This window comes from Phycodurus eques, chromosome 17 (assembly GCF_024500275.1).
Source record: "Phycodurus eques isolate BA_2022a chromosome 17, UOR_Pequ_1.1, whole genome shotgun sequence".
Taxonomy (NCBI): domain Eukaryota; kingdom Metazoa; phylum Chordata; class Actinopteri; order Syngnathiformes; family Syngnathidae; genus Phycodurus; species Phycodurus eques.
In genome coordinates this window covers 17,923,807-17,946,212 of record NC_084541.1, presented here as the reverse complement: position 1 = coordinate 17,946,212, position 22,406 = coordinate 17,923,807, and the positions used below count along the sequence as shown (strand labels likewise).

The 22,406-nt window shown below is 44.4% G+C and overlaps 2 protein-coding genes across 4 annotated transcripts in view; one reads left to right on the top strand and one right to left on the bottom strand.

The window, feature by feature from the left end:
• The window catches only part of LOC133416142 (short transient receptor potential channel 4-like), a 16,719-nt gene extending 11,886 nt beyond the window's left edge, over positions 1-4,833 (bottom strand). The window contains exons 1-4 of one of the 3 annotated variants that reach the window (XM_061702835.1): positions 4,406-4,833; positions 2,242-2,270; positions 1,189-1,435; positions 813-1,031 (exon numbers count right to left, since the gene is read on the bottom strand). In XM_061702835.1, coding sequence (XP_061558819.1) covers positions 813-1,031; positions 1,189-1,347 — 378 coding nt within the window. In that variant the 5' untranslated portion in view covers positions 1,348-1,435; positions 2,242-2,270; positions 4,406-4,833. Of the gene's footprint in view, positions 1-812; positions 1,032-1,188; positions 1,436-1,500; positions 4,374-4,405 lie in introns of those variants that run through there. The other 2 variants (XM_061702833.1, XM_061702834.1) reach the window with 2 other exon arrangements.
• foxred1 (FAD-dependent oxidoreductase domain containing 1) overlaps positions 1-22,406 on the top strand; it is a 22,794-nt gene extending 388 nt beyond the window's left edge. Inside the window, exons 2-14 of the mRNA XM_061702836.1 lie at positions 305-1,057; positions 15,656-16,476; positions 17,198-17,292; positions 17,511-17,731; positions 18,532-18,642; positions 18,713-18,831; positions 18,900-18,994; positions 19,107-19,208; positions 19,293-19,369; positions 19,891-20,051; positions 20,225-20,354; positions 20,729-20,833; positions 20,986-22,406. Coding sequence (XP_061558820.1) covers positions 16,304-16,476; positions 17,198-17,292; positions 17,511-17,731; positions 18,532-18,642; positions 18,713-18,831; positions 18,900-18,994; positions 19,107-19,208; positions 19,293-19,369; positions 19,891-20,051; positions 20,225-20,354; positions 20,729-20,833; positions 20,986-21,240 — 1,644 coding nt within the window. The 5' untranslated portion in view covers positions 305-1,057; positions 15,656-16,303 and the 3' untranslated portion in view covers positions 21,241-22,406. The remainder of the gene's footprint in view (positions 1-304; positions 1,058-15,655; positions 16,477-17,197; positions 17,293-17,510; positions 17,732-18,531; positions 18,643-18,712; positions 18,832-18,899; positions 18,995-19,106; positions 19,209-19,292; positions 19,370-19,890; positions 20,052-20,224; positions 20,355-20,728; positions 20,834-20,985) is intronic.

The window sequence follows — 22,406 nt, the reverse complement described above, 5'->3', positions numbered from 1 at the left end:
CAGCCTGCTTGTTATGAAGCCAGTACCAAAAAAAAAAAAAATGGTATGAAATCTTCCTAATAAAGCAAAGACCACAGAAGTGGCAGACGGTTGCGCAGACAGACGTTGACTCTCATCAATGCGGCGGGCCAGGACCGCATTGATCTATTTTACTGGCGCACACGCGTGTTTAGTGTCCAGAGGAAATGTTCTAGCGGGGAGATCACACGGCAAATGTCTGGCCGCCTCAAAGCGGAGCGCGCTCTCTTTTGTCTCTGCATTCATGTTCAGCTTTTCTGTTTTTTCTTTTTTTGCTTCCATTCAGGACCACAAAGCTTCAAAAAGAACATTTAGAGCTGAAATGTCGGGGTGGGCCTCTGCTGACGAAGGAGGGATTGAGAGACGGAAAACGTGTGAGCGGCACACGTGCGGCAGATAAGGAACACGCGAGGGATGTATTTTTTTTGTTTTTTTTAAAGCACGTGGTTACCTCCTTCACTGCCTGCTGTTTTCAAAGCAGGATAACCCGTATTCCCAACCATTTTAGAGCATTTTGACTGATCTCTCGAGACCCACAGAATATTGCGTTGTGTGAATGTAAGCAGTGAAGCTACCTAAAAGGAGTAGAATCTCTTCTTTCACCCCAAAAAGTTAGTTTGATTCAAAAAAAAAAAAAAGTTGCTTTTTATGTTTCGAGGGGGCCCCCACGGGTTCTAGAAACGCTTCTGCGTCTGGCACCTCGCGCAATCCATTGAATTCAAGCAGGAAATCCCGATACTGTTCAATTCTTTCCGTTCTATTTCATGACGTCCGCGGATGGGATTGGCGCCCACCTGCATGCCGCCGCTGGGCTTCTTGTGGTTGAGCAGCAGCTCGACGGCGCCCACCACCTCCTTGCGGATGGCGTGCAGCAGGGCGTCGCCCACGTACACGCCGAAGCTCAGCAGCAGCTCGATGATCTCCAGGTTCTCGTTCTCGATGGCGATGAGCAGCGCCGTGCGGCCCAGCGGGTCGATGCAGTTGATGTTGATCTTGAAGTAGATCTCGGCCTCCTGGAAAGCAACCGACAGCTTACTGGGTAAGGACCACGCTGATTTTTTTAAAAGATACATGACCGGAGAGGTTCAGGGTAGCTGAGACAGTAATAACGGTCCCCAAAAATGTTATGAAGAAGACCCTTGCGGTAAACGCTAGTTCGCAGTGCCTCACCTGCAGGGCCTGCTTGACGCTGGCATAGTCTCCCTTCTCCACGGCTCCCAGGTAGGCCTTCTCCAGCGCCGACAGCTCCGACTCGGCCCGCACGATCCTGAGCGGGATGCGGTCGCGGTACGACGAGCTGTCCGAGCGGCGGTAGTACAGCTGGGACATGGCCCCGCCCCCTCGCCAACACCCGCTTACAGACGCTAAGACCCGCTAACGGATGCTAAGAGATGCTGCCGGGCCGGAGGGAGTCGTCCTAAGGCCAAATGAAAAATGTTATTTGATGGCATTCGCGGTTGCCTGGTGACTGTTGTGACGAACCTTAACCTGCAGCGAACCAAGAGCCCCATTTCCATCTAAAGTTCTAGGAAACGTTAGTTCTTGACACTTAGTAGTTCTGGGAAATAAAAGGGTCAGAACAAAAGAGGTCTGGTTCGATCCTTTTAGTTCCACGAAAAACAGTGACAATAACTCAACATTCCTGGAACTTTAGGTGGAAATGCCTCAATTGTAACCAAACAGATAGCCAATAACTGCACTTCCACCTAAAGTTCCAGGAACCTTAACTTCTTGACAGTTGTGTTTCCAGAATTTGAAGGGTTCAAACAAAAGGGATCTGGTTGGAACCTTTTAGATCCATGAAACAGCACCAAGAACTAAAGGTTCCTGGAACTTTAGGTGGAAATGTAGCTTTTGTAATTCTTCGACCTGTTTATTTCAAAGCACTACATGAATCAAGTGCTAAAGGTTCCTGGATCTTTAGGTAGAAATGCGACTCTTGGTTAGCCGCATGTTGAACAATAACCACATTTTCAGCATTTCCACCAAAAATCAGGGTCCAAGGATCAAAAGAACTCAAAAGCTTCAGGAAATTTTAACTTTTCATACTTGGAGCTCCTGGAAACAAACGGCTCCAAGATTCAGATAAAATAACTCAAAAGTTTCGTAGAACTTTAGGTGGATGTGTTTATTGTCAAAGTCCCTGAAACTTTCAGTGGAAACAGCCTAAAAGAGAAAAAAGGGGTCCAAGAATCAAATGAAAGAAGTACAAGTTTCAGGAACCTTAGCTAGAAATGCAGCTATTGGGTTAGCTGTAGAAAGTCCAACCAGGAAACAGTGGGGGAAGAGAAAAAAGGTTAGGTCATTTTTTTTAAAAGTCACATTGTACAGAACAGGAGGTGAGCGAACTTTAAAAATATCAGAATAAGAAAACACATGTTGGATTGTAACAATCTGGCTTGCTAATTATGCAGAAAATTGCTGTAAGAAACCATCCCCATCAAAGCTGAGTGCTATCTCTTAATCCTTTTTGTTCTATGTCAACAATTGAACTGCCAAACTAATTCCAATTAGCGGCGCTAGTAATGACATTAGGGTTAGCTGCTGGAGGCCGTCGGGCAGCGCGCTGATTGACAGGCGGGCCGAGTTCGTCCAGACGTAAACACATTAAGCTTGCTAATTGATTGACAGCAGCTGCGGTTGCCTGGCGACCGCCGCTACAAAAGCAAAGACGCTTCGAGCACGTTTTGTTTTTTTTTCTTCTCCCTTCTGTTGTTGTTGGTGTTGCCCACCCCGGTGGCAAAGTGTCCTAAGAAGGAAATGTCTGCGAGGGCAATAAAGTGAGCAACAAAGTCAAGAAAACAAGCGAGTGCTGTGCATTGCAGTCCCCTTAAAAGGCAACAAAAGTGCCACTGTTTTTTTTGTGCAGCCTCCTGTCTTTGAAACAGGATCTGTGTCTACATAAACAGATATTTGGCAATAAATCCCGGTGCATTGTTCCCAGAAGAACTCAATGAATTGACCCCTGATTGGAATCTGATTGGAAACCAATAACATCATTTTCCCCTTAAGTTCCAGGAACCTGTCATTCTTGATGCTTGTGTTACCAGTAAATTAAACCTTTTATTGTAGCACTCTTGAATAGCACCAAGAACTAAATCTTCCTGGAACATTTGGCGGAAACTGGCATTGGTTAGCTTTAGGGTTAGGGTTAGTTCCGGGAACTAAAGGGTTCTAATCAGGATGTTATTCTTCAGTTCTAATAACTTTTACTTTTTCTGGTTCATGGACCCATTTTTTTCGCCAGAAAACTACGAGTGTCAAGGGCTGAACAGTCCTTGAACATTTGGTGCAAATGCTTCGATTCTTTCCCGGTTATTTTCAGAAAGTGCAAATGTCAAGAACTAAAGGTCCCTGGAACTTGAGTCGGACTGTGGCGTTTCATCGTTGGGATACCATACCATAGTTCCAGGGACTTGTAGCTCTTCGCATTTCTATAGTTCTGTGAAATAAAAATGTCAAAGAATCAGGAGAAAGATGTAAAAGTTCCTGGAACATTTGGTAGAAATATGACTGTTATAAACAGAATCAGATCAGAGATGTAAATTGTCTTTGTTAGTTCCAAGAACTTTTACAACTTGACACTTGTAGTTCCTGGGGAGAAAAAGTCAGTGAATGTGATTTTTCAAAAAGTTCTTGGAACTCTTGTTAGAATTGCTTCTACTGTTAGCTGTTAGTATACAATACTACAAAGGTGCCAGGAATCAATTGGGACTTGAAACTTTTTTTTTTTTTTTTTTCCAAAGCAAAAACTCAATTCTTGATCTAATTGATTACAGTTAAATTACAAGATTTATTTCTCTTCTATCTTGAAAGCAGCTTCAGTGCCAAAATTGGTTGAATCCACATCGGATCCAAATTTGGACTAAACGGCCAATGTAAATGGTACATGAGCCATTGAACACAACTGACCGTTTCCCCATAGCATAATCATATTAATGCACTTATGGCGTGCGCGCACACACACACACACACACACACATATATATGCACACACAGAGTAGTGAAATGCTGCTGCATGTTACCGCAGTATCTACATTGTTTCTGCAGCCTCCATCCATCCCTCTGGTGTAAAGGGCTAGTTCGACAAATAATAATGACACGATACTGGGCTCACTGTGGAATTATGCAAACACACACACTGACAGCTGCTGCAGTTATTGGGGGGGGGGATGTGAAACAACAGAAATCATAAAAATGCCCATTTTTATTTGTCAAAGTTGCACCGTGCGTGTGACGGGCGCCCGCGTGCGTGTGTGTCACTTTGTTTATGCGCAATTTTTTAATGGCCCGTGTCATCATGAGAGTAAATTAAACAGAATCATAGCGACAAGAAGGAGATGGATGAGGATGAGGAGGAGGTGGGGTGGGTGGGGGGAGCACCGACCTTGTTGATGTTGCATATGGGACCTTCATGCAGGAACAGATTTATATCCACACGAGGACGTCTTTTAACGCGGCATCGCTCACGCGCCTCGCCACCTCCTCCTCATCCTCATCCTCCTCATCATCATCATCATCATCATGCTCCCCTGTCACTTGGAAGCGAGTCGCGAACACGTCCGCGAACTCCACCGGACCTCCGCGCTCGATCACGGACGACTTCGGATGAGGATCGCAGGAGAGACGCAGAGAGGTGGAGAGAGAAAGAGAGAGAGAGAGAGAGACGCAGTCCCCTCCTCTACCCCCTCAAAGTGCGCCTGTCGTCCACGTCGCAGCCACTTGTTGGCAGGAAGAAGGAAATGATTGGACCACTTTATGAGTATTCACTCTTGAGTCCTCACCAATACCGATACCGATACTGATACCGTTAGTACTTTGGATCCATAACATTTTAATTTACACCATGACAGAAAATGGTGAAGAAAAAGCTTTCTGATGATGATGATGATGATGATGATGATTTCAATGGACTTTGTGCCGCTCCCTCCGGTGTGTGCTCCTTGTCCACCTGGGGGCAGTGTAACTGTAATTAAAATCATTGGTCCTTTTTTTGTTTGTTTCAATAGTCATTGCATCGAACAATAATCCTTTTGAACTGCTTTGGCCATGTTGGGTCAGACATCCTTGTGTCTTAACCTAACCATCTTGTGATGTTTATCAATAAGGTTCTTGTAGCCTGTTTAATCTCCCATAAAAATCTCCAAAATGCTTGTCTTGACATAAAAAAAAAAAAAAAAAAACAATCTGTAAAAGTTTGAAAAGGCCCTGATTTGCTCTCCCTCAGCCATCACTGAAAAGAAAGTGTTCTTGCTCCCACTCTGTCAAATGCCGATCATCACTCAACACGAAATGTCATCCTCTCACTCATTTGTTGTTAGTGATTTATTTTGGCGCTGCGTTCACTGTCTGCCTGGCATGCAGCGATGAGTTCGCTATTGCCTGCCGTGTTTACAGTCTGCAGGCTGGACAGACCAGAGGATGAGAGTGTTTGTGTGGGAGGACTGCAGGTTAGGAACATCTCTTCGTCAAACACTTCAAGATCAAAACTTTGGAGCAGAGTTTGGAGAGCTTCGCCTTTTGCGGGGAATCGACAAACTTAGGCTTCAAGCTCCGCCCACTTTCTATGCCAAAACCCACAAATTTCACTATCTCCAATTCCACGTCTATCGAGAACAGTGGCGCCTTGAGATACGAGTTTAATTGGTTCAAAAACCACGCTCATGACTCAAAACGCTCAAATGATATTTCCTCAAGGACGTGAATTGAAATGCTGGTAGTCTGTTCCAGCCGCACCCCCCAAAAAAACAAATGTGTAATTTGGAGTTTTGTAACAAAATAGCACTCCATAATATGACACTTTATACAAACCTACAGTAATGGCATCATTAATGAGGGTGTAAAGAAGTGAAAGTTTCTGCCACATTTTCTGCTTCAATTCAATGGACATTGTATTGCTCTTTCACGTGTGCACACCCCGGCCACCTGAGGGCAGTATAATACAGACGTACAGATATACCGAGACAGTCTCAGCTCCTCAGTAAGCTGCAGTAATATACTGCAATGGTCCTTGCTTGAATGACGCCGTGTGCAACGCCCCTAGTTGGCGCCCCCGAGGTCTCTCCTCGATGGGGGGGGGGAGTTAGTGGTCTGGATGAGTTGTCGTCTTTGGAGCAAGTCTGCTGTGCCATATAAAAGACTTGGAAGAACTTGAAGGTACTAAACGGTACGGTAGATAGTGAACAATAAAGGGCTGAGCATCGATCCCTGCGGGACTCCCCAGGTGACATTAACAACACTCAAAGGTCACATTGCCACGAATTACACGATGTGTCCTTTCTGAGAGATAAGTTGTAAACCAGGAAAGTGCAAAGCCTTTACTACCGATACACATTTCAAAGTGGTCTTGGACTATATTATGATTGACGGTATCACAAGCGCTGAGGTCAAGTAATAACACTTTTGATGAAGTGTTCATGTCACATAGCTAGAAAAAGATCTTTGGTCACTTTTGTGAGGGCCGTCCCAGTAGAATGATCTGCCTTGAAGCCGGACTAAAATAGATTGCAAGAAGTGTTTTCTTGTGGACTCCTCGAAAGTTGATTTAGTAATAACCAACGTAGCGATTTCAGCGGGCTCAAGGGACCGCCACATTTCAGCTTTCACTTTTCCTGCCCTGCGGATGTGACTCAAAAAGAAACATCAAGCAGCGTCCTCGTCCCCGCTGTGGATGCGACCTGAATCCATCAGCGTTGACGCGCCGTGATGCCGACAGTCATTCGGAATGACCTGTCGGTGCATCATAATGAGAAACGCTCACTCGTACATGGCGAAATCAATGAGGGACACCATCAGATGGCGGGGGCGGGGGTGGGGGGTAAAACATGTAGAGAAGCGGGGGGGGGGGGGGGGGGGGGGGGTAAAATGAATCATGTCAGAAAAAGTAATTTGTGAAGGCTGCGATCTTGGTGGCTGTTAGCGGTGAATCGCGTGCATGATAATCAATAGTCAATTACGGTAAGCTGGTGTATCAATGAGTGTATGGCACATACAAGCAGCTTTGCATGAGGTCGCCTGCCTCATGGGAGCTATTTGCATCCTCATACCAGCCGGTGTGTGTGTGCAGCTTGAAGAAGGGAAAAAAAAAAACAAAAACATGATTGATTCTAAAAATAGTCCTGAAGCTAATTCTTCTGCCGTAAAAGGCGATTGATTGTGGCGGACATTTAAACAAGATCTCTTCCGGTAGACGACTCGCAGCCATTTCATCAACACGACGTTGCTGCTTGAGCCGCTTTTAATGACGCAGGCATCTCCTGAGCGCCTCTAAAAGTTTATCTCCGACCGAAGCAGCGTGGCTTCCATGGAACGGCGGCGGAGTGGGACGGGATTTTCAGGGAATGTGCTGTACTGAATTTTAAAAAAATATAGCAAGTTTAAAGCACAAAGCTTCTTTAAAGCTTCTCAAAGGAAGCTCATCTTGGATATCAAAGTGTGTGTGCGAGTGTGTCTTCTCAGTCTTTTCCTCAGGGTGGGGGATACGGAGTGGGGGTGAGGGGAGGGTCTTATCTGCGTCCTGCACTCTCAACAGCCGCGGGTTGAAGCCGCTCGTGTGGAAAGAGTTGACATCCAAAGCTTGCGCTCTGACCCAGTCGGGTTCCTTTATTGCCATGGCAACATCTCGTCCCCTGGCTTCGGAGACTCAAGAACTAACGGACATACTCATTCACTTACTAACTGACTAGGTTAGGTTAGGTTAGGTTAGGTTTAGTGAGGTCAAGTACTGTATTTACTGTATTTATCCCAAAGAAACTGATGGACGGACTCACTGGTTAACGCACTCACGAACTGTCAGAGAGGTGTGCTTAACAAGACGCCACACGGCGGAATGTTAAACTGCAACGTGTAAATGATCAAATACAATTGAGAAACAATTCAACAAAGTAAAATTCAATCTAACGAAGTTCCAATGACCACACTCACAGCCAGTTTCCAGGCGGTCCCAGGCGCCCGTCGGTAATCGTCGCCATCCACGGGACTCTCTGCACGAGATCTGACAGCCGATCCAATCGGGATGTAAATAAACGCGAGCTAACAGAAGCCACGCGAGACAGGTCTCTCTCTTTGGCTTCCTCTTTCGCTCCTTCTTGCGCTACTCTTCCCTCATCCCTCCTTTTTTTTTTTCCTGCCCGAAGCACAACGCACGAGCGCCGATAGAATGCAATTAGACTATTAGCTTCGAATGCATCGATTGTGTCCTTCTGCTCGGGGCCTATTAAAAAGCAAACAGGCAGGAGTTTGCACTGAAGGCCATCAAAGCAACATCACGCCATCTGCACCTTTTCATTAGGCGGCTGGTGTTTGTCATACACGCGTGCGCGAAGCGGGAAGTCACCATGCGAGTGTGTGCGCATCGCACTCAGCGATAACAAGGCTCCTATCGAAAAGAACACACAAGAGAAATGCAATGAATAAGAAATGACAGCCGTGCGTGTGCTGGATGACAATTGTTGCATTATGGCCAACGGCTGCTTGTCTCATTCAGGGTGGCCCATAAGTTGCCATATATTGGAAAAAGAACGTGAAAAAAATAAATAAAAATAAAGTGTGATGCACAACCAATAAGGGACGCTATCTGATGAGAACTAATACGTAGTACGGTGTGTTAACGTTGTGGGGAAAAGACTAAGGACGTTGGATATCGTAGGACACGCACGCACACGCGCACACAAACACATTGTCATTATTTCAGTAGCAAGGTGTGCTGGCAGAAAACAGTAGAAGGCTGTGAACGGTTGCTGCATGCTTTGAATGAGTGAAAAGTAGTCCCATCTGGTGGACACATTTCAAAAGAAAATCACGTATTGCAGGCTACATTTTATTGTCGCTGTTGCCCTAGTTGAAATCAAGTCTGAGAAGTCGGGGAATAAAAACTGCATTTTTCAAGGTTTTCAATTGTTTCCAACTACTTGACGTACTAACTCGTTTATGTTAGGTGCATGCATTATTGATCTTAAAGGAAATTATGGAATGAACAAGCCAACTAACTGACTTGCCAATGCCCTTACCTAACTGGGTTAGGAAGGTCCTTTGTAATATGGAAGAAAATGCTGAATACTAACGAACAGACGAACAGACAATAACCTGATGAGGACAGTAATTGATGACTGGCAACTAGCCGATGACCAACTGTCGACTACCGTCGACTGTCGACGAACAGACGACTAATTGGTGAACTTCTGACTGACTATGAACTGTCAACAAACTGACGAAGTTGACCGGTTGCCAACTAACTCGATTAACTGACGAACCGACTAACTGAATAACTGAGGACTAACTGACGGCTAGCTGAGGACTGACAAAAGTGACTGACTGACCCATTAAGTGACAGGAGTGACTTACTACCTAACTAACTAAGTGAAGGTAAGGTATGTAAGGTTAGGGGTAGGAAGATACTCCACTGATGCCAAAGAAAATTCAGGAAACTAAACTAAACTAACTAACCAACTACGTTATGTCAAGTATACACTTTATTGACTCAAGAGGAAATTATTGAACTAACTTTCCTGAACTTTACTGGAAAATGTCCAGCCCTTTGCATCCCTAGTCTCAACCAAACTCTGGTAATCTGATTAGGACTGAGGAGGTGTGTGGTGGTTCTCCTCCTTCTTTTTCTCCTCCTTTCATCTCCCTGGTCTGGCCCCTAATCTGATTATCCCACCCCAGATGACGGATGGCAAGAAACCTGAGCCCCAACGTATCCGAGCTGGGGAGAAACGGCGGAAATTAGATTAGATACGCCGCCGTCTTCTGCCAGAAACACAGGAAACCCAGACTTCAACCGAGGCGGTGAGCCAAGGAATTTCCAGGATTTGGGGGAAAGTTAAAACAAAACAAACAAACAAAAAAATCAGACAAGAGTTGCCCCGATCCACGCACAATTGGTTGCACCGATCTATCAGAACAGGACACACCAAAAAAATTCAAGAATCCATGTAAGGAATCGTACAGGAAGTCTGCTGGTTTGGTTTGCTGCACAATATAGCAGTCTCGAGACCGAGACCAGCTTTGAGCGCTACAACAGCCTCAGGTGTTACGAGACTCGAAGACGGTGTCTCTTTCAGTTTTCAGTCATCTTTAAGTCATGCACCTCATGTCTCTTGCAAATGTCAACATGTGGAAAGATTGGCTTCTGTTTCAGTGGCGGGCGGTTAAACGGAGCATCAAATGGGATTTTTTTTTTTTTGCAAATGCGCTGTTTATTGAGAAACCGAAAAAAAAAAAAAAAAAAGCATTAAAGTGTCACATCATCCCTTATCGCCGCATCGCCTAACTGAGCTGACCTTTCCGACGCTTTTCTTTTTATTAAACGTCAAGGGAGCCCAGCCAGGAGTTTTCACATTTCTTTTTTTTCCATTTTATTTTTTTTTTACTTTTTTCAGACCACTTTGACATTTCATGGCAACACTGCAAAAGATCCATCACCAGACGGTACAAAGTCGCTTGCAAAGTTTGCCGCATGCCAACATGCTAACGTGCTAACGTGCTGGGGATTTAAATAACATTACTTGGGACACTCATGGTTTATTGGCGGATCAATGTCGATTAATAATTCATACATTTATTTGGCCTATGATTTAAGGACAGTCTTGTGATTCCCGTTCCCTTGAAGTACGCACTTGGACTGTAACGATGCCTCACCGCCGTGAAGCTCTGCTAATAATCTTACACAGGGCGCCTCCACAAGGGGGCGCCAATTCCCCATTGAAAGGCCTTTATGCTACAGAAAACCACTTCAGGCAGCAAATAGTTTGTCGCACGTGTCGCACATGCCAGAAAGCCCCCACTAGCTAGACATTTAGTCCGATGGCTACTACGTTGGATCCTCGTTTACTAGGCAACATGAAAATTGTGAAGAATTTTGATGAAAGTTTGATGACTGTAAAACAAGGATGTTTTGGGAAAATTCCCTAGCTGAAATTTGGTAGGCAAGTCTATCATGCATAGACCTAAGTATATCATGAATCATGAATAGACCTACAAAAAGGTCTTAGGAAGCCATGTCTGAAAATACACAGGAAGTCAGCTATTTCGCTTCGACGCGGCCATTTTGGTCATTTCTTCATGAAAAAAAATCAACTCCTCTTGAGAGATTTTGTCTGGTTGCTACCACATTTGAACCTCGCACGCGAGACATATGAGCAACGTGTGCTTGTGAGAGTTGAGTTTTCACCATAGAATGTGGGCGGAGCTTGACAGCAAAGTTTGATGATTCGCCAAGTAACACGAAATTAGATGGAATTCAACTTGATTCAACTAGATTGTGAAGGTGTACCTAATGAAATGGCCAACAAAATGTGTTCAGTATTCACTGCAGTCCAGTTTAATGTTGCATGCGCTCAACGCTGTCGCATTGTTCCCTTAATGTTCTTCTCTAAATTAATGTCCCATGTGCCCCCCTGGCCCCCCATCCTATTAATATAAAATTGAAAAATGCTTGCAGCAAAGAACTAACTTCATAACTGCATGATATTCCTTTGAATAACTTTTGAACAGTGTTTGTCAGGCTTACTTTGGGCAAAAGGCGGCGTGCGGAGTGAAGCTTTGTGTGATCATAGACAGCCAACGAAACGCCCCCACGGTTCCTGCATCGATTTCACATCAAGTTCATCTGCTTCAATGGGAAGCAAAACAAAACAGCGGTTGCAAACTTTGCTCTGCTATTGATCCTGCACGCTGCATTTAATAATGAGAAATGATGGAGTGTGCGGCGGCGGCGGCGGCAGCCCGCCGCACTTCAAATGCGCTCGCGCTCAGCCTCTCTACTTTTATCAAATATATCACAAAAACATCCGCCTGTGCCACATTTAACTTATCAAACGCAAGACAGCAGTGGCGTGCAAAGCTCCGGCGATGCTCGGGGCACGGCGATGTATTTTATGACCCCCGCACCTCAGAAAACCAATCATCATCCATGCCCACTCTCACCCGTTTGGATGCCCCCCCCCGATGGATGCCCTTTAATATTGATTCTTTCTTATTTATTCTTTCTATTCGTTGCATTCATAATACATTTGTATTTGTAAAATACGTTAGACTTTGTAGGCAACATTTATTCATTGAATAACAGATATTATATTTCATTTGAATTCACAATTTTTATTCTAAATTCCTATTTTCAAATGGTAGCTTTCATTTCAATCACATTTTAACTTACATGTTTTATTCATTTGGAACTCAAATTCAAATGTTAACATTATTCCAAATTGAAAGTTTTTAAAATATTTTTTATGATTGTCATTGTATTCTAGTTTTTATCACATAATTTCATGTATTATGATGTATATTTTGATGTATTATTATTCTGTCTCATTTATTTTATTCATGTCTGTGCTGCACCACTTCCTGGAGGAGAGGCAATTTGGTCCCAAGGTGTAAAAAACGTATCGCTAACCTTGAAAAGTCCATAAAACAACTCCAAAAGCGCGTGCTCGCCGCTGCTGTTGTTCTCTTGAAACTGAAGCATTGCAGTGTTTTGTGGTTGATAGAAACCATCGTGCTGCTCCTTCCTTGCGTGTTAGTGTGAGGAATGATGTTCCGACTAATTGAGGCTGTGGGCCTCATCTGCTCTGCTGTGGGCACGTGTGTGTGTGTGTGTGTGTGTGACCTTTACGTGAATAACGAGACGGATATGAACATTAGGACGAGGAGGGTGACGGGCAGATGGAGGAAGACGAATGGGATGCCGGGATGCTGACAGTTGTTTAAATGAGAAAGTGTTTTTTTTTTGCTGCTCTCATTGGACACGCCCACTTCCTCTGGCCTCGGCCGATCGGCGTCGGGCCTGTCCTCAAGTGTGTCTCCGTCCCTTCCTGTCTACCGACCTAACTGCGAACTGCCCACCAGCTACGTGTCGATCTTGCAATTCACCTACCAAGCTATCCCCCCCACCTAGCATTTACTTACCTACCTATCCACCAACTGACCTACCAATCAACCTAGCAAACTACCTACACTTACCTATCCATCGCAAACATACAACTTGTATGTTTTACTTACTTATAAGCAACAGTCACCTAACCTACCTCCTTTCCGATCGGCCAACCTTTTACCTACCGACATATACTCTATCCCGCCTACCTACCAATCATTCCACCGTCACCGCCAAAAGAAAGGAAGGTGCACTGTACTTGTGACCCCTTTCTGATACGGTCGGCGGCGGGTTTATCAGCTTAAGCTTTAAATCCAGCATTATCTCTAACCTTCATGCTCTCTCTTCAGTCGCGGAAGGTAATGAGTTCCCCTGGTTTAGCATTCATTATAAAAGCGCATCTGCTCGCTCCGGCGACTGGCCACTCAAGAATACTCCAATGTATTTTAATGCGGCAGAATCAGGGGTGGGGGGTGGGGGGTAGTGGTGATGATTAGCGATTAAATGGTGGACAAGTATTAGCAGCAATTTACTTTTTCAACATTTTTTGGGTTTACTGCCTTGTTCCACAATGGCTCAAATTCAGCAGCGCGCAATGTCAGCATTTGCTGTTATTCCTGTATTTTCCCAGCGGCTCGGCACGCTGGCGACGGAAGGGCGTGACTGAGCATTTATGTCAATGTCGCCGTTAATCCAATGCGCCCGCTTTGACGGCTGCGAGTGCTTGTGTCGCTCAACAACATCAACTTTGCATTCGCCCTGCTTGCCGTGGCCACGACGAAAGTGGAATTTTTAGCCCGCCGCCAAAGCTATTGCTATGCTAATGAGCTCTCTTACATCGAGTGCCATATTTAGCATCCCGAATGGCGGGATGAAGGCCGGCTGTTTTAACTTTTCTTTTTTTGCTGACTTTCATTTACTTGTAGGCCCCTTATGCCGCCAGCCACCGCCCACACACGGCACCATTTCATCAAAAAGTGAACGCGCATTTTCTTTGTTCCCTATGACTTGGGCTTAACACAGCGACAGCTTCAGGGCCAAAGCCTGCAGAAAATGCGCTTAAGCGTCCGCATCGGAACTCTGAGTCATCAGTGTCTGTCAGTCTGCTCCCGTTTCGCTTTCTTTGCAGCTAATAGCTTTTTTCTCTGATGCCAAGAAGACTTTTGTATATGCTCAAATGCCTGTAGGCCTTCTTATATTGGAACGGAATGTTAGCTAATGTTATGTTATGATATTTTCTGTTTTACTTTACTTATCCTTTTGGTTGTTGGCTGAAATGGGAGATGTTTCCACGCCTTTCAAATCATGACGCATGCAGGAGTTTTCTTTAACATAAATACATACATTTTAAAAGTAACATTAAAATTAAATACATGGTGGTTAGACGGAAATGCCAGCTGTTTAAAAAAATAAGAAAATACAGTGAATCTGCTCCTTTCTTTTTCTTTTGCCACAGCTGACAATGCTTCTTTTTCTCTCTCTCTCTACCGTTAATCTAATTGTATTTCATTTTTACTTTGGATGTTGACTGAAATAGGAGATGGGGCCACACCTTGAAAATTAGAATGCATGCAAGTGTGTAATTCGTCTTTGAAATTTTTAATTTGAAAAATAACAATTGTTTTCAATTTAATATATGGTGGTTAGGGAAAACGCCGTTAAATTTATTTATTTTATTTTTTTAAATACAGCCAGTCTGCCTTTTTGTTGCAGCCCTTTTTTTCCCCATCTGCACTTGTTTGTTGTTGTTTTTTTACTTGTCTATACCAAAAGAGGGTAGCAAAGCATTTTTCTTCTATTAAACAAATCTATGACCTGAATAAATGAAGCTCCTCCCCTCAGTCCAACATGGGTGCTTCGCACCAAGATGCCACCAGATAGCGCCAAACCAATATTTCTATGAGTAATAATAGTTGTTTGTCACAGAGGACAAAGAATATAAGCCTATAAGTATTTTTACATCATCTGTGTGTTGTCTACATGTTGATCCACCGTTTGTGTTCAAATATCCGCCGCTTAAAGGATTATAACACCGCAACTATTGACGCTATTCCTTAGCACATCTATTGCATTTTCGTATTGTTTGTTAGCATTACGCTAAACAGACATATCTATCCGGCATATCTGGTTGTTTTAAATACACAAGATGTAATTCTCCTTGTTCTATATTTAGTGTGAGAGTAAAATCAACTGGAAGCGAACAAGCAATAGACCGTCTACAAAACTACCAAATCGGGGCCGTAACAATAGGTCCGCAATTTATCCGCCTGCGGCTTTCACGCGTGGCCCCCCGCAGGCCGAGCGCTTTATATTGCGACGCTTTACGATCGAAGTTGGCAGATGTCGCTCAGAAAACACAACCCATTTGTGCCACGTCGAGACAGACTAAATAATAGACGGTGGATGAGTGAGACTAGAAGAGATGTCAGATACACAAAGGGAAGCTTAGCCGCAGTCACGGCAATTAGAACAAATATTACCTGGTTGTAAAATGTAATGCAATATCATTTTAATACAATAGTTGCGATGTTTAAAGTATACACATTTCATTTTGCTAAAGGACAAAACGGGATTTCAATTAAATTCAAGTACAAAAGTGCACTGTTTTGATCATGTTTGCCATCATTCAAATCTCGATAAATAATCCTGACCGAGGCTTTTTATATACTTTTGGCGACTTTGTCGCTAATGTTGCGTTTTTCTGTTGGTGACGTCCTCACACGTCAAGTCTGAACCCATGAGACTGGAACCTTTTTTGTGTTCTAGGCGATACTAGTTCCAAGGACGAAATCTTCCTGGAACTTGAGGTGAGAATGTGTCTTTGAATGTTGAAAAAACAAAAGGCTATGTAATACTTTTACGCCCTCATAGAACCCATGTGATTTCTCCCAGCCAATCATACAAAAACTAAGGCAAAAGTTGTATTCGATCAAAACTGAAAAATATATATTATTATTATTTAAAGACAGATATGTGTGACACAACTGTAATTCATCATTATTGTGATTAAATTGCTTTTTTTTTTTAAATAAAGTAAGGTTTTTGTTTGTTTGTTTGTTTTAAACGGCTGCAAATGCACAATTTTTATTGACAGTCTTCATCTGTAACTGACAGCTGTTTCTAATCATTTGACCCACTCGTGGGGCAAAACATGCATGTGTTGTGCACGTGTACCTAATAAACTGGAAAGCACTGCGCGATTGATGTGTAGCTTTCTGCTGCCCTCTGTCGGCCAACACGTGCACACTCCTAAAATGTCTTGTACAATTCAAGTTTTGTTTGCAATTGAAGACATAATAATCATACACATGCATGTGTATTAATAATATGTATCACAACTTGTAATCATAAACACGTACAAAGGCCAAAAATAGCCATTTTATTGTTGTAAGTTGTCCGTGAGGATGTTTTTACATGCCGACAAAGTGCCAGAAAGCACACATTTGCTGTTTTTCCGCCCCCCTCAATCGCTGGCCTCGTCTGATTTGGCGCTCTCGTGGGCGTGAAATGATATTTTTTACCAAGCAGGTGTGCGGCGGCGGCGGAAAGATTGTTTTCTCCACCTTGACTGAGCTTTATGGTGACAGGTACAGTTCTCCACAAACATCATTCCCAAGTTGCATTTTCAAATGCTGATATGGCAGGTGAAAGGCACCACGGCCCCCAAAGTCCGAGAAAAAAAAAATGCCCCAAAATACCTCCAATGATTCCATTAATATTTTTTGAAAGCAATGTTGGTAGGTTGCTTAGGCAAATGTTTTCGCAAATTAAAAAAAAAAGTGTTTTTGTTTTTTTTTATGTATACTTTAACGCCCTTGACAATTCTTATCTCTGATTGGCCAATTGTGATGACAAAGTCGACTCGTGTTACGCGCGCGTTGAAGTTTACGGAAGTACTAGCGCTGTTCCGTGGCGATCTTTTCAAAGTAAGTTACTTTCCTAATAGGGCGTGGCTTTTGGGGATTTCTTTTTTTAACTATAGGTCGTGTTTCGTGGGTCGAGTGTCTGATATTGGTGGTTTAATTTGATTATTCTTTTATAAGTGAGAGTATTTCAACAACAGAGAGGGGCGATAGCAAAACCGAGCTTTTATTTTGAAGAAAGCCCACATGCTTGGTCTTAGTGAAGTTGTGCAGGGTTTTTCTCGCGGCTGTCAATTGCCATATTTGTACTGCGCCAAACCAAAATATGTTTGGGGAACATTTGCAAGCTTTCCGTCAAGCCGTACGCTAGTTAACGCAAAGCGATGTCAACGTGGCGCAGCCTGTGTGCAAATGTGCGGACGCTCCGGGTTCTGCTCACCTTCAGACGGGTCGCTCCGGACCCCAGGCGGCCGTGTGGACTCGTAGCGTCACGCCGAAGCCTGAGCACCGGGACGCCGCTGCGGAATGATTTCTTTAAAGGTAGGGCACCGCCGAAAGCTCCGTGGCGCGCGTTGACACGAACTGAAGAAAAATAAAAGTGGATTTTGCGTTAAAATATGAATGTTAGTTAACTTAAACTCACGCCGAATTTAAGAGCACCTCCAAAACATTCAGGAACATGATACAATTTCATGCTCACGATTTGAAATTCTAAGATAAAACTAAGTTTTACTAAAATGTCGCCATTTTCCCCGGAGATCTGGAGGCCAAGCTGGCCGCCACGAGGAAGAAGGCGAGGGACGCCCTGCCGGGCAGCGCCTGGAGCCCCCTGCACGTTAACCCCAACTTGCCCCCGGAGAGGACCGACATCGTGATCGTCGGGGGCGGCGTGGTGGGCTGGGCCGTCGCCTACTGGCTCAAGAAGAAGGAGGGCATCCGCGCAGGGCTCAAAGTCGTCGTGGTGGAGAAGGACACCACGGTCAGTAGCAGCCCCATTAGCGCTCACAGCTGGTGCGCGGTTTATTGCACACGCCTACTTATATATTATTCATATCTACATTGACAGCCAAAGCCTACTTATATATTATTCATATCTACATTGACAGCCAAAGTAGTGATACATTTATACAAACCAAACGTAAAAATATTATTCGTTAATAGTGAACAAAACATTTTTTTAAAATCATAAATTAATAAGACAATGACGATACTGCACCTGACAGGTAACGAACGACACATAATAATAATAATTAGAATAATGATATAATTATTCATTTTGAGGGACAGAACAAAAAAAAACCATCAAAATTGACAAATAAATGGCTTCTCCGGTGGACAAATGTTTTGGAATGGTCCTCCCAGAGCCCAGACCTAAATCCAAGGGAAAATATTTCAGGTGATTTGAAGATTCCCCCACAATTTAAAGCGCTCCTTGGAAGGACATTTTTACTGCTACCTTCAATGACTATTGTGGGAAAATGTGTATTATTTTTAAATGAATAAAATGAGAATTAGTTGTGAAATATTTTTGGGGGTGTTTTTTGTTTTTTATAATTACACAAAAAAAAAAAAGAATATGGCCTACTACCTTATTTTCAAAGACTAATGTGAAACATGCCTGACACTTGAGTTTCCAAAAATGATAAATGTGAATAAAGGTATAATACATTTCACAGATGTGTTCATTTAGATGATGAAGCAAAATCAAATTACTTTTTACGTCAGGAAAAAGCTGTTATTTAGCTAATTTGGGCGATTCCTTCATTTCTCCTCCATCAGTACTCGCGGGCATCCACGGTGTTGTCGGCCGGGGGGATCCGCCAGCAGTTCTCCCTGCTGGAAAACATCAGCCTGTCCATGGCCTCCGCCGACTTCCTGAGGAACATCAACGTAGGTCCGCATCGCAGCGGCTAACCGAGTGAGTCAATGAGTAAAGGACTAAGTGGGTACCGTTCATCAGGAGCACTTGAGCTTGCTGAACGAGGACCCGGTGGACGTGCAGTTCAACCAGGCGGGGTACTTGTTGCTGGCCAGTGACAAGGCGGCGCACATCATGGAGGACAACTACCACACCCAGCGGTTCGCTCTCACGTTCGCTATTCACAATGACGACCCAAATGTTCTTCCATTTGTTTGTGTTTCTGAAGGGCTGCGGGAGCCCAAGTGTCACTTCTCTCGCCGACGCAACTGAAAGAGAAATTTCCCTGGATGAACACAGAAGATGTGGCACTTGCTTCATACGGTGAGTATATGTCTATATGTGCCCCGAAAATTGGCTGGCGACCAGTTCGGGGTGTTAGTATTCATTTGTGCACGTCCACAAAGAACGCTCATCGGTGTGGGCGTCCGCGCAGGTGTGGAAAACGAGGGCTGGTTCGACCCGTGGACGTTGCTGAACGCCTTGAGGAGGAAGGCCATCTCCATGGGCGTCGTCCAGTGCTGCGGAGAAGTCACCGGTGGCGACACGTTGTCCTCTCGCCACGATACTACATTAACGACGCGTGAATATGTCATGGAATGACGTCGTGTCTCTTTGTCAGGGTTTAAATATTCGGCCAACGAGGTCATGACGGAGGACGGCGAACGTTTGGAGTTGAGGAGGATCAAATCCGTTCAAGTGAGCTGGCAGTGACACAACCTGAACCCTTTAAACACATTTTGAAACTTAGTCAAAAATACTTTAACCTATTGAAACACTTTTAAACGTTCTCCGTACATTCACACATATTTTATATTTGGGTGTTATTGCTCAGGCCAAAACAATAAAAGCAATGTGATTAAAAGTATTGCTTTGGTACCAAGAAGCTATGTTCAAGAGATATGAGGAGCTTCATTTAAACAAAAGTAATGCTTTGGCGTCTGCTTGTGGTATCTTGGGCTCAAGGAACTATGGTGAAGTGAGTTGAGGACTGTTTTTAGCCAAAAGTCGTGCTTTAACACCATCTCATGGAATTTTGGTGTCAAGGAACTATGTTGAATTGAGTTGAGAAGCTTCATTTAGACCAAAGTAGTGGTACAATGACGGCGCACAACGAAAAACGATCGCCTAGAAAGGAGTAATATTGCAGGAGTGTCAAAGCTAAACTGCGATCTAGCAGGGGTTCAGTGTAACGTTCGGTTTTATTTCCGCGGGCTCAGGTGCAGATGCCCAACAGTTTGGAGTTCCAGCCCGTGGAGTGCGGCGTGGTGGTGAACGCGGCCGGGGCCTTCTCGGCCAAACTGGCCCACATGCTGGGAGTGGGACTCGGACCCGAGGACACCCTGGCCGGAATCCCGATCCCCGTCGAGCCCAGGAAAAGGTAAAACTAATAATAATAATAATAATAATAATAATAATAAAGTCTATTACTAGTTGCACGTAGTTGTCAACGAGTACACCGTTTTGCTTCACCAGTAACACGTCATCGTCCTAGTTGTATGCCGAAATTGTCCTACTTGTGTGCAGAAACGTCGTAGTGTGATTGTGTTTCAGGTTCATCTACGTCTTCCACTGTCCCGACGGGCCCGGTCTGGACACGCCCTTCCTTATCGACCAATCGGGCGTGTACTTCAGGAGGGAGGGCTTCGGAGGGAACTTCATCGCGGGCAGGTCGCCGGACCAGGTCTGGATAAGCTGCTTAAACGAGGATGGGGAACCTTTCGCTATTAGGCCAGAAATGATTGTAGTTGCGAAAGTTAGAGAGAGAGAAAACAAAAAACAGCCCCCGACACCACTTTCAGCATTAAACACCAAATTGGATGGACATGTCGCTTGTGACAGGACTCACGAAAAAGTCTCAAGGACCGATGCCCAAAAGTGCACAGGAAGTCGGCCATTTTGGTTGGAACTAGCCATTTGGGCGAATTCCTTCGGTTAGCTCCCCATGCACCAGTTTCACATGTCAACAAGAAATTAGGCGGATTTGTCCATCATAGCAGTGTGCACCAAAAAGCCTCAAAGACCCAGAAATTGAAGTGTGTCTTTGTGTTGTGCCAGGGAGAGGAGCCGGATGTGGCCAATCTGGATGTGGACCACCAGTTTTTCCAGGAAAAAATTTGGCCCGAACTGGCGCACCGTGTTCCCGCTTTCGAAAAACTGAAGGTATTAAATTTAGCGTGACGTGGAGCACACCAAAAACGTCACTGCACTAATTTAAAGTCCTTAAAAGCAGCCACTTAAAAGCAGCCACAGGATGGCTAATGGTCAAATTACTGCTAAGAGTGTTTTATCGTTTGGCTGTGGTTTGCGGCCAGGTGACGAGCGCCTGGGCGGGCTACTACGACTACAACACGCTGGACCAGAACGGCATCGTGGGCACGCACCCGCTGGTCAGCAACATGTACTTCGCCACGGGCTTCAGCGGCCACGGCCTGCAGCACTCGCCCGCCGTGGGCCGCGCCGTCGCCGAGCTCATCCTGGACGGCGGCTTCAGCACGGTAGACCTGAGCCGACTCGGCTTCCGCCGCATCGCCGACCGGGAGCCCGTGTTGGAGAGGAACATCGTGTAGAGGCCGGACCTCCTTTTGGTCCTCGCTAGGGTTCGGGAAAGGATGCGAATCGGTTGGCCTCACAGACTGAGAGATTTGTTGGCTTTTGGGACTTCGACCACTATTCCCTTTGTTTCTGTTGTTTACTGACCTCAGTTTTTGGATAGAATTGCAAGCAATATGATCTGAATGAATGTCCAATATGCCACAATTTCAGTAAAAACAAGTATCCAGAAGAAGTAACAATTGACAGAAATTGCCAAAATATAAATATTGCAGCCTTAAAACTTGAAATCACTCTCCTGCAAAATGAGAAAAATGGAGTTACCCCACTCGAGTTCTCAGTGGCTTGTTTCCAAAAGCTGCCCTTTGTTTTGTTCTTGTTCTTTGTCATGCTAATGTGATGGCAGGTTTGAAGAGGGCGAATGAAAGGGGGAGGCGTCCGTGGTGCAATTGAGGGATTTCTTTTATGCCGTTCTCATGCCAGAACCACCAACTCACCCCACCCGGGCTCCCTTGAATGGGGGAGTAGGACGACTTGTACTTAAAAAAAAAAAAAAATTTCTCCCAGATCTACCGTTTCTATGACATGACATTATTTTAGGTGGTGGTGATGCCGCAGGGAAAGGGGGCTGGGGGGGCACGCCCACCCTCCCCCCACTGTGGCTGTTGTGCATCTAATGCGTCCAGTGTACACGCTGCTGGCATGTGGCTGGGATTAGGACATTTCACTGTGGATTAAAATAAACGCGGTCGGACCGGCAGAACCAGCAGAAGGTTAACTCTGCATCCAGGTACGTGCGGCCGAACGTTTTCTGTATGCAAAAGTGTGTTTTTGTTTTATTCCATATTTCTAAACTTGATCTTAGCCACAGTACAGCATCAATTGCAACTGAGAACTAGAAGGGGGGAACTCAATTGTTGTCATTTATGAAATTGATGACGTTTTTAATACCCTTATGCCCTTTTATTAATTCCTACATTGTGGTGATATGTTTAATATAGTTTTGAAACAAATGGCAAAGTTAGTGCTGATACACGTGAGTGGCATCTTTGTATTTTTAAACTGAATTTCAGTGGAAAAATATAACATTTCTTTGTGTTTTCAAGACAATGCACCAATTCAATGTATTTAAGGGTTTTGTAACGTATACTGAATAAAAGTCCATTTTTTTTCATACAAATAA